The sequence below is a fragment of the Meleagris gallopavo genome, chromosome 2 (genome assembly GCF_000146605.3).
Source record: "Meleagris gallopavo isolate NT-WF06-2002-E0010 breed Aviagen turkey brand Nicholas breeding stock chromosome 2, Turkey_5.1, whole genome shotgun sequence".
In the NCBI taxonomy this organism is placed as follows: Eukaryota; Metazoa; Chordata; class Aves; order Galliformes; family Phasianidae; genus Meleagris; species Meleagris gallopavo.
In genome coordinates, this window is record NC_015012.2 from 82,280,832 (window position 1) to 82,291,404 (window position 10,573).

Genomic DNA, 10,573 nt, shown 5'->3' on the forward strand with positions numbered 1-10,573 from the left:
AGGCTAGACTGCCACTTTGTTTGCAATGTTGCATTACAAAAAAAAGGAAAGAAAAAACAAAGAAATCCAAAATAAATCAAAATAAAACAAACAAAACAGCTATTTTTAATGAGTCAGTGATGCATGATATAGATTGCACTGGCAATACATTACAACTTGCAGATTTGCTGCTATGATTTTGACTAAACAAGTATTTGAACAGACTGTAAAATTTAAAACAATATTGCTTCTGTTTTAAAATCCAGTTCTATTTTACCATAACTTTTAGAATTATAGAATAGTTCAGGTTGGAAAAGACCTTAAAGATCGTCAAGTCCAACCACAACCTAACTGCACAACTTTTAACAACCCACCACTAAATCATGTTCCTGAGCACCACATCCAAATGGATTTTAAACACATTCAGGGATAGTGACTCAACTACCTCCCTGGGGAGGAAGGGATTCCAGTTTTTCCTGATATCCAGCCTAAACCTCCCCTGGCCCAACTTGAGGCCATTTCCCCTCGTCCTGTCACCTGTCACCAGTGAAAAGAGACCAACCCCACTCTTGCTGCAATCACCTTCCAGGTATTTGAAGAGGTTCCATCCACTGACACTACGTAAAATGAGATACCTTGTCTATTTTTATATCTGGATCTAACATAGAGGTCCAAGGAAAACAGAAGAAAAATTTGATTCCTCACTAAATTACAATGTATCAGCTGCAGCATCATATAGAATCATAGAATCCTTAGAGTTGGAAGAGACCTCTGAAGGTCGTTTAGACCAACCCCACTGCAATGAACAGAGACACCGCAGCGAAATCAGGTTGCCCAGGGTGTGATCCAGCCTGGCCTTGAAAGTCTCCAGGAATGGAGAATCTATTACATCACTAAGCAACCTGATCCAGTGACTCATCACTCTCACTGTAAAAGATTTTTTCTTTATATCTAACCTAAGTCTACCCTCTTTTCTGTCCAAAGCAAAGTTTGTATCAGTAGCAAAACATCTTGATCTTCTCTTTCTTAGTCATTATAAAGATGATTACCTCCACCTACTCTGAATGCCTCTATTGTTAGTATCTGTATATAGGTCGCTGTTTATCCTCATTCTTACTGTTGTGTCAGAATAAGTTTGATAGTTCTATGGTCCTGTTCATAAATATAAACAGTTCTCCAATATTCTTAGTATAAACATGTAAGAAACACCATAATCCATGTAAAAAAATGACTTTTAAAGTGAATTTTAAATTCCTTTTATAATTATAATATTTAGCTAGCTTAATGGTAAACTTCACTACTTTATAAAACTTTTAAAAAGTATCATAATATCTACCATAGTCCAAAATTTGTCTCTCCTAGGGATCACATCTGATCTCTTAAATACAAGTTTAGAAAAGATCTACTGCTAAATTTCTGTAAGTACTTCAGTGGTGTCATAAGAATTCTTTGGATGAGTTTTGATGTGTTTTATATGATGCAGGCATTATATAATGATTGTAGCTAGTCTTTACAAGCATTTTTCAGCTTTCACATAGACTTAGTTACAGCAAGAAAAGACAAAACATAATGAATAATCCCATTGAATGCAATGAAAATCTCTTTATCAAGAGAATCTTCTTACATTCTTGAAATAGTTTTAGTCTGAGGAAGCAGACAAAGGAGACTTTTGGAAAAGCATCACTTATTTCTAAAATATTGTCTTATTTAGGATTTCCTTCTACTTACAACAATGTGCATGTTTAACATCAGTTTTTAAAATTATATGTTATTCTTTATCTTGACTGACTAAAGTAAAATGCTGCTTCTAGTTAAGAAATACAATAAATATAATATAGTCTGCCTGCAATTTTTTAAATTGACGAGTTACAAAAGGCACATCTTACCTGTTGTGCATCTTCCCATTTCTCTTTATTTTCTTCGTCTAAGAGGTTACTAATGATTTGAAAGAAGTTCTGGAAAGTGAATTAAATAAGAGACAAAGTAAAATTACTTTCAATGACATAACTGTATCCTTAAGTCAATATCGAGAAAATTCCTTTCTCTGTTACAGATGCATTTCTGCAGTCTATATTCTGTCACAGAAAGAGATGACATAATAAGATATTAGAGTGACAAAAATATACATATTTTACAGTTAACTGTTAGTTTCTGTCTGTATAATTATATTCCACATTAACACTTTACATAAAATAAGACCCATATTAAACTTGCTCAATTTATAAATGTGATGGTATTTCATTTTTAAATTGTTCTTCTTCCAGAAAATAGACTACTATATATTTTTCAAATAAAGTATGCAAAAAAAATAATTGGACTAAAGTTACCATTTTCTATTCAAAAAAGGAAAATGATCTTTAATGACCACAAACAATGGGTACAATGGGATTTCATTGTCAAATGCTGCCTGAGATCAGGTGCATCTTACTTTTTGCCTCTATGCTTTGACAGAAAAATAATAATCCTATTCTTTGACCTTAAAGTATCACTTTCTGTTTCTGATTGTCCTATTGATTTTGCTGTAATTAAGCAAAGATAAAAGCAATAAATCACACTTTTAAAAATCATTCTCTTCCAAGTGTTCGTGCAAAACTGTTATTTCTACTATTATTGGTTCTCTTTCCCAATTTTATTGTCATTTTCTTCATCCTTAAAAACAAATGGTTTGTGCAGACTCTGTTCTTCTAAGCTCTGTTTCATTTTTCTTGCAGACTGACAAATTTGGCTATAACCTGTCAATTATAATTTTTCTGTTCCTTCATAAAAGATACCTGCATCTTCCACTGACCTTAGCAGAATTGTATGATTAAGATCCTTGCAACCTCTGAAAAATCTTTACGTAGAATACCAGCTGTATGACCCTGTTGATCATCTTAATGGTCATATTCATCTCCCCTACCAGCACTTAGTTTTTAGTCATTTGGGGGGGTTAAACAAGGTATGCATAATATTTAAGAATTAAATTTAACACACTATTTTATGTTTATTGTTAGTTACATGAAAGTATTAAAATTACCATTAATTAATAGATGCATATAAAAAAGACACAATTAAAACAACAGATGAGTAATTATGAGTTTAAGATACACATTGTACTTGATAATAAACCATTAATGATGTTTATGAGCCTGGTGACAAGAATGTCTTGCTTCTTAAGATTACTTTTATCTCTGTCTAAGTTCTGGACATGTTACACTTGTAGTAGCAGTGGAGGTATGAAGGTTTTTCAGTCAGCAATATCAGTGTTTTGTGAATTAAACAAATATGTGTTTTAATGGCTTTGCTGCATTGATTATGAATATATATGAGATGCACTGCAAAAAAATGTGATGGGAATACAGGAGGAAAAAACTTTCACCTACTTTGACTACTCTTTTTCATTATATTAATGTTGTAAGAAGAAGCACTGCTATTTATTAAAATGATTGACATCTTCAAAGGCCAAATTTTAGAAGCCTTTAGAATTTTATGGATATGATCTGATGATATCACTGCAGTAAACACTGGATCTCCTCATAGCATCAAGATCCTTCCTGTCGTAGTAGAGTTATGTATTGCTGAGCTGACCATTATAGAAAAAGCTGTAACAACCAGAGCTAGGTTTTGAAGTTCTATGTTTTTGCCAAGGCTTTTCTAAAGATAATGCCAGTTGCTGTCAGGAATGGACAATAATGTTTTTCTAATTTAATTTCCTGCCTTTCAATCTCTTTCTTTTTTAATACAGTGGATGCAGTTCTCTACTCCAGTCCAAATTCTTTGACTCTTACTGCAGGCATAAAACTGTCATGAATCCTTTTGTATGGCTACAGAAGAATTCCTCCCCAGGAGGAATGAATGGATAGCCTTAAGTCGCCTCCACTTTTGTTCTTCTGCCTAGGAGGTGTATGGGAGGTGGAAGCTGGGGGAAAAAAGCATTGGTCAATCCTGTTCACCTTTGATTGAAATTATAGTCCTTGTGGTTAATACAAACAGAATTGTCACAGAATCACAAAATGGTTTGGGTTAGAAGAGAACTAAAAATTTTACTCTTTATCCAGTGAAGAAAGTAGAATGGAATTAAAACACCATATGCAGTTTCCTCAGTATTTTGGGCAAGATCATTTATTTTTCCCACTTTTGTCATGTACTTTGATAGTAGGGTAAAAAGTATGAAAATATGTAAGAATAAAAGTGAAAATTGAAACAAAATATAATTTCCAGAGTATAGTAATGTATGGCATAGATACACTACATGTGGGCATATGACACTGATGTTATTCCGTCAGGATTTCATTTTATATTGTCAGAAATAAGTATCTTCATATATTTCTTATACAAAAAGCATGCTTCATTCTGATTTTTTTTTTGAACATTTTACACTGGTATTCAGAATTTCACCTAAGTTTGCAATTTGTTCAACTTTTCATTTTTTTCTCTTTGAAATTCTGTGCCTTTTTTTTTCCCTCCAGATGGGCTTTAACAATCCTGATTTTCAGGCAGTTATTTCTTTAGTTTGAGAAAACATTCCTTATTTCCTTTATAATATCACTTACCAGCTTTTGCCTTTTCTTATTTCTTCACTTGATAACGATTAATTAAAAATTACTAAAATAGAAATAGTTTTCCTCAATCAGTTCTGACAGAATATTTTTAAGAATATTGGCAACAGTTCTACACTGCTAAACTGAACAGAACTTTTGGCATTTTCATTAGTAGAAAAAGAGAATAAAACTAATATATGTAAATTCCATATGGCCTGATCTGCTAAACCCATGAACAAAACCATTCAAATCAAGTAGATTCTCAAGGCTAATTCCACCAAAGATTTCTACGATGCCTGCAAACCATGACAAAATTTTTGCTGAAGGTAGAAAAAGATATTGAACTTTATTTAATTAAAATTAAAAATAAAAATCCTAACAAGAGAACTACATGAGAAAATGACCAGCTAAAATGTAGGTAGCTCTGAAAGTAATGTCTCCTATTTATATCCATGAAATCTACAACACATGCAAAGAGAACAATAACAGTATTTGATATAACAAATAACCCTATTTTTCAACAGTCACCACCATTACCCAATTCACATGGATGATGGTAGAAACCCTCTTCATTTCCTGGTGTGACAGCTGTACATGGCTATTCAGAACATGGCTTTTCTCTCACATCACTGTCGCCACTGCTGAAGCAGATCACCTACCACCTCACTGTGCTCACATCTACTTTTTGGTCTCCACAAATGTTCAAAAGTGTCAATGCATGCCAGTGGGTGCCATTTTTTTTCCACATGGAGGATTCAACGACACACCTTTGTTTCATATACACTTCCAGTCAGACACCATTTTGTCAGACTGCCCCTCTGCTGTCATTTGTAAAATGTCAATAAGACATAATAGAATATTGGCTAGAAGGTACACCCTCTTCTACCATACCACCAAACTTTGCCTCTGACACAGTGGGCTAACATAATAGAATAGGAGGCATTACTTTCAAAGCATTTTTTTGGGAAACACAGATCAAAATACATAACTTTCAGCTAACTGCAGGATAATGCAGTAGTCCTTAGTTTCATAAGGAAGTTCATTTTTCTCTGTGCAAAATGATGTAAGAAAATTGAAAATGTAATAGCAAGCTCTTGAAGACTTATCTCTGGAAAAAACGGCTTTTCAAAGACACAGACATATATATTTACACACATAGATTCCAAGGTGTAGTTATGATTTGAGTTACTTTTACATAAGAAAAACTTAAACACGAGTTGTATTAAATCTTAATAATTAATTTATGAAATATCTTTTTTTTCCGTAAATATTATATACATTCACTTAGGAATACATATGGTCTTTGAAAAATTTCTAAAATTCCCAAATATGGATGTAACCAATATCCCAATCCATACTTCCTGTAAAGTATTTATTTTATAAACACTGCACAACAATTTGTCCAGTCCATTATGAAGAAATATAGTATTGTTATTTCTCATATAATGTTCATTTGTTTTTTTCATTAAATGCAGCGGAATCTTTTTCTATTTTAGCTGTGTATCTTAGTTATATAGTAAACAATGTTTAGATCTATCTTTCAGAAATAATTTCCACATTGGTGCAAATATGTGACATTCAATGTATTGACATAAACTGCACCATTTGAATCACTCTCTTTCTTCTAGTGTGTCTCTTACCTGTACTCCATCTGATGCTGGGATATAACTTGCTCTTTTAAACGTGTCTGTAACATTTCTGAGAATTTCCACAGAAATCAGAAGGTCTCCTGCATAAAAATTTTTCCTCTGTGTTAAATCCAATAGTGTCTTGGTTACCTGGGACATGCCATCACCAGCTAACATTCTCTGTCCCTTTGCAAGGTGCTCTTTAATCTGTACCAGAAAAACAAAACGAATATCAGAACTACTTTACTGAGAAAAAAGGTATAATAAATTCAAAATACAACATAATATTAACTAATAAATCTATTATAACAAAGTTCACCCTGTTAAAGTGAAGGCAAACTAGCAATAGAGTATGATAACCACATTTTCCTTTATCACAGAATAAAAAATTTTATACTGACAGATTTGTAGGTGTTATATTTCACCTGTTTGCTTCTCTTAGGACACCAACAACATCTCAAAATTCACATTCTTAAAGGAACCCAAAGGACTGGACTGTGGCTTTAATCTACTGCTTAGCTGATGCAAGGTTCTTCTCCAGAACAGAAGAACAGCTATACATCCAGTACTGACACTCAATAAACAACTAAGAGCTCTGAAAGGAGTAAATACTAAATATTTTGTATAGTTCACTCCATGGAAGTATACCCTTAACTTCTGACAGCTTGGCTTACACAGTCAATATAAAAGTGAAGGAGATTTGGATGGTGCTCCCTTTTCTAGTATTAGCAGCACGACTTGTAAAAATTGTGTTAGTTTTTCAGGACATGCAAAGCTTAGAATTAGGATTTGCTCCAGTATATCAACCAAGAGAGCCTATTTTAGCTATAGCCCTCCTAGCAGATCAGTACAGGACAAGTGTTAAGGGTAATCCAAAATGCATATGCTGGTAGAAGAATTGTCCTGATAAGAAACTGAACTGATGGATCCGATCAGCTCTTAAAACTGACTTAGCTCAGCTTTAGAAAAGATGCATAGCATATGACAAGATGCACAAAGGCTGAAAAAGTGAGCATATTTTAAACATCTTTCTTTTAAGTATACATAGGATTTTATACAAGTTCTTCCAAATTGAAACTACATTAAATAAAAATTAAAATGACCTGAGATAGACAACAGCATAAGCAGGAGGGCTAAAGAGAAAGTTCTATTCAGGTGGCAACTAAAATGCCAATACCATCTCCTTAAATGCATCTTCAATTGATTTTAAGCCTGTCCCTGTTACTGACATCTTCAGGGAAGGATGACTAAATTAATGTAGTGTAGTAGTGAAGTATAAGGAAAAAGTTAAAGATACATTGTCACTTACAGAATTCCCCAGCCATTTTTATGTGTGGGTATGTGTGGCTTCACTTACAAAAAACCCACAACAATATAATACAGAGAATGTAGTAAAAATAGTACATTGTTTAAAGGGTTCAAAATAATTTTCATGAAAATTTCCCGTAAAAAATGTAATAATTTTCTGACATACATGATCTAAATAGCTTTTTTATTCATCATGTAGCATTGTACTTTGGTTACATTCTCAACTGGTCTTGATATGAATTATATACATGTAACACAGCTGAAGTAGGGTTAAGTGGTTAGGTTAAGTTATGTCTACACCCTTAAGTCATCTTTACAGCAGGTGGGGATTGTTATGAACAACAAGAATCATGTCCACACCTTAAGAATACTTAAGACTTTGAACAACTATGAAGCACTGGGTTTGCCTGGGATATACACATGCCTGTTGCAGCATGGACAAGCAATGGACACACTCTGAGCCATGAGTTCAAAAGTACAAGCATCAGTGTACAATCAAATATTTTCAAAATAATCAGTGAGGAGAAATGAGCCTGTCACTTTCTTTTTTCTTTTTTCTTTTTTTTTGACAAATTTTTTCAGCAGAAATACTTCCCTCAGTCTTAAAGCAACCATATGAGCAAACAAACAATCAGAAAAAAAAAAAAATGCAGAAAACTTGCTTACAACAATCTTATTGTGCAGTTTCTTTTCATTTTAGGAGGCTTTCAAAGTAATGCTGAAGGAAGATTACAGTAAAGAAAAAGGTATGACAATAGAAGAAAATTAATTTGAGTTAACTTTGTAGATAAATAGCATTATGAACTATTAATTTCTTGAGAATGAATGAAATAGTAATAATAAATAATAAATAATAAAGAACTTTATTTGTGATTTATTTTCCCTTTGAAATCTTGCCATTTACCTTATCTTATCATGCACTGTGTCTGACTGGCAAACAAAAAGGTCATTAACTTCCACAGTAACAGAATAGTGGAAGTTTTGCTGTAACTGTCTGGATGTTCACTAAACCCCATGAAATTTCCAGCATTTAATGTTTGTACCTTTGGTCAAGCACAAAGGACATGCAATACAAAAGACAGTCCATAAGGCAGAATCCCCAAATCTGACACATGCCACAGGACATAATGTGAGAAGGACATCACACAACTTAATGGCAGAGAGAACAAAGAGGTTCTTTTAATTTCAGTAACAGCAGTAGTGATCAATCCTCATTAAAAACCCTGTTACACTTTTATGTCTATAATTAAAAAAAAAAAAGATAGGAAAGATGTAGGAGTATTTAGCAAGCTGTTCCATTCTGCATTATTTTGCTTCCTTTTCCTCCATCTGTATGTACACCACCCCCAATTTGTTTTTCCATGCTCCTGCTAGACTTTAAACTCATATTTTAATGATGATAAGAGACAATTTATTGTTGGTTTTGAACCATGCATTTCACACAGAAGTCTTGGTGATTTCAGCTGCATTTTGGAAGCAAATAATAAATTAAAACATTCCTGTGTTTGACTGTTCTCCAAGCTTTCGAGCAAGCAAAGCTGTGTAAAGATCTGTTTTCAGTGAAGAATTTTACAGATCTCCAGCAGTAGAAATGGGAGTTATACTACACTCTTTAGTTTTTTCAGCATGACATTTTGATTGCTTTTGGACATGGTGGTAAATGTGGTCTAGCAAGTCACCACAGTACCACAAAAGTAAATTATTACATCTACTTCAAAAGTAGCAATGGTTGTGCTGCAAGTGATTCAAACTACCTAAGACTTATCAACTCTAACAATTACAGCTCAATCTGGGAATGTTTTAAGTTTTACCCAGAAAGCTCAGCTTTCTGCAAAAGTATGACAACTTTTCCTTGGGTCACACTACTTGTACATTTGCACATCTTTTAACTTCTCAAGTTCCAACCTTGAAGTTCCTTCTTCTGATCCTTAACTACCTCTTGTGAACCTTCTGTCCTAGCAGCATATCCTTACAAGTAGGACAAAGTAGCATTTGAAAAACAAAGAACAAAAAAAGGTACATTGTGTCTAGATAGGGGAAAAGATTGAAAATTAGAGTCAATTAGTGGAAAGATTGTTTATAGCCTGGAAAAAACTGAATAGACAGGTGAGCACCCTCTTTAGTATCAGCTCATAGACACAAGTTTAAAATCACAGGCCGTACGCTCAGTTGATGTAAACTGGTGTAGCACTATTAAAGCAAATGTCCAAAATAATAATAGTTGAAAGTGTTGTCTCTTGCATTACTTGCAGAGGTACAAGAGTATTTCAGTGTGAAAATACAGTATTTCCTAATCAGCGGTTGTCATGATGACTCTGTCACTATATTTCTTATTTTTTATGCTATGGTCATTGTGATATTGTGCATTCTCAATGGAAGCTAATTTTGGTCACCACTGTAGGACCTTGTAGCTCTCTGTGAAGGTCATTTTTTAGTGGTCTTACAGGCAGGATCATTAAAAATAAAGTTTATGAGCCGAGAGATAGTGAAATGAAGCAGCTGTTAAAGTGATACTTCAGTTGTCAGTCCAACCTCTAGCTGCCTGCAGTATATGCTGAATATTTGAAAAATTACTGAAATGTTTAACTGGACTTTGACTCAGGGTCCAGCTGTCTTTATTCCCTGATTTATTAGAAAGTATGTCGCAATAAAAATGTCTTTTCACAATGTCAGAGCTACTACACCCCTGGCTTCAGATTATAAATTTATTACTCCATCATAACTATTGCAAACAAATAGCTTGACGGAGTCTGAAAGGATAGAAAACAATGCACCCTCAAGAAACCTATAAAAGATTGAAAAGAATGATTAAGCTGAATAGTAATTACGTCATCTTGTTTTAAAGTTATTTTTAATGTGACGTTGTAACTATGGCTTGGAATTACTAAAAAGTCATTATAGTTTTATGATAGAAAGAGTATAAGAACCTGGATTAGGAAGCCTTAGACAGAAGTGAGGAAAAATATTTTGAAATAAAAATATGACTTGAAATTGCTCACAATCTGCAAATCACTTTGCTTTGTGTCTCCACAATCCAACACTAATATTTTATAAAACACTTTTCATGAAGAACTTAACGCATAGAAAATAAAAGAATTTTTAGATTACCTGCAAAAGTCACCTGAATTACTAAAAAAA

At 33.4% G+C, this 10,573-nt stretch overlaps 1 protein-coding gene across 1 annotated transcript in view; it reads right to left on the reverse strand.

Annotated features, from left to right (window-relative positions):
• Positions 1–10,573, reverse strand: part of ADGRB3 (adhesion G protein-coupled receptor B3) — a 277,241-nt gene that overhangs the window by 231,548 nt on the left and 35,120 nt on the right. Inside the window, exons 9-10 of the mRNA XM_019613580.2 lie at positions 6,140–6,334; positions 1,866–1,934 (exon numbers count right to left, since the gene is read on the reverse strand). Coding sequence (XP_019469125.2) covers positions 1,866–1,934; positions 6,140–6,334 — 264 coding nt within the window. The remainder of the gene's footprint in view (positions 1–1,865; positions 1,935–6,139; positions 6,335–10,573) is intronic.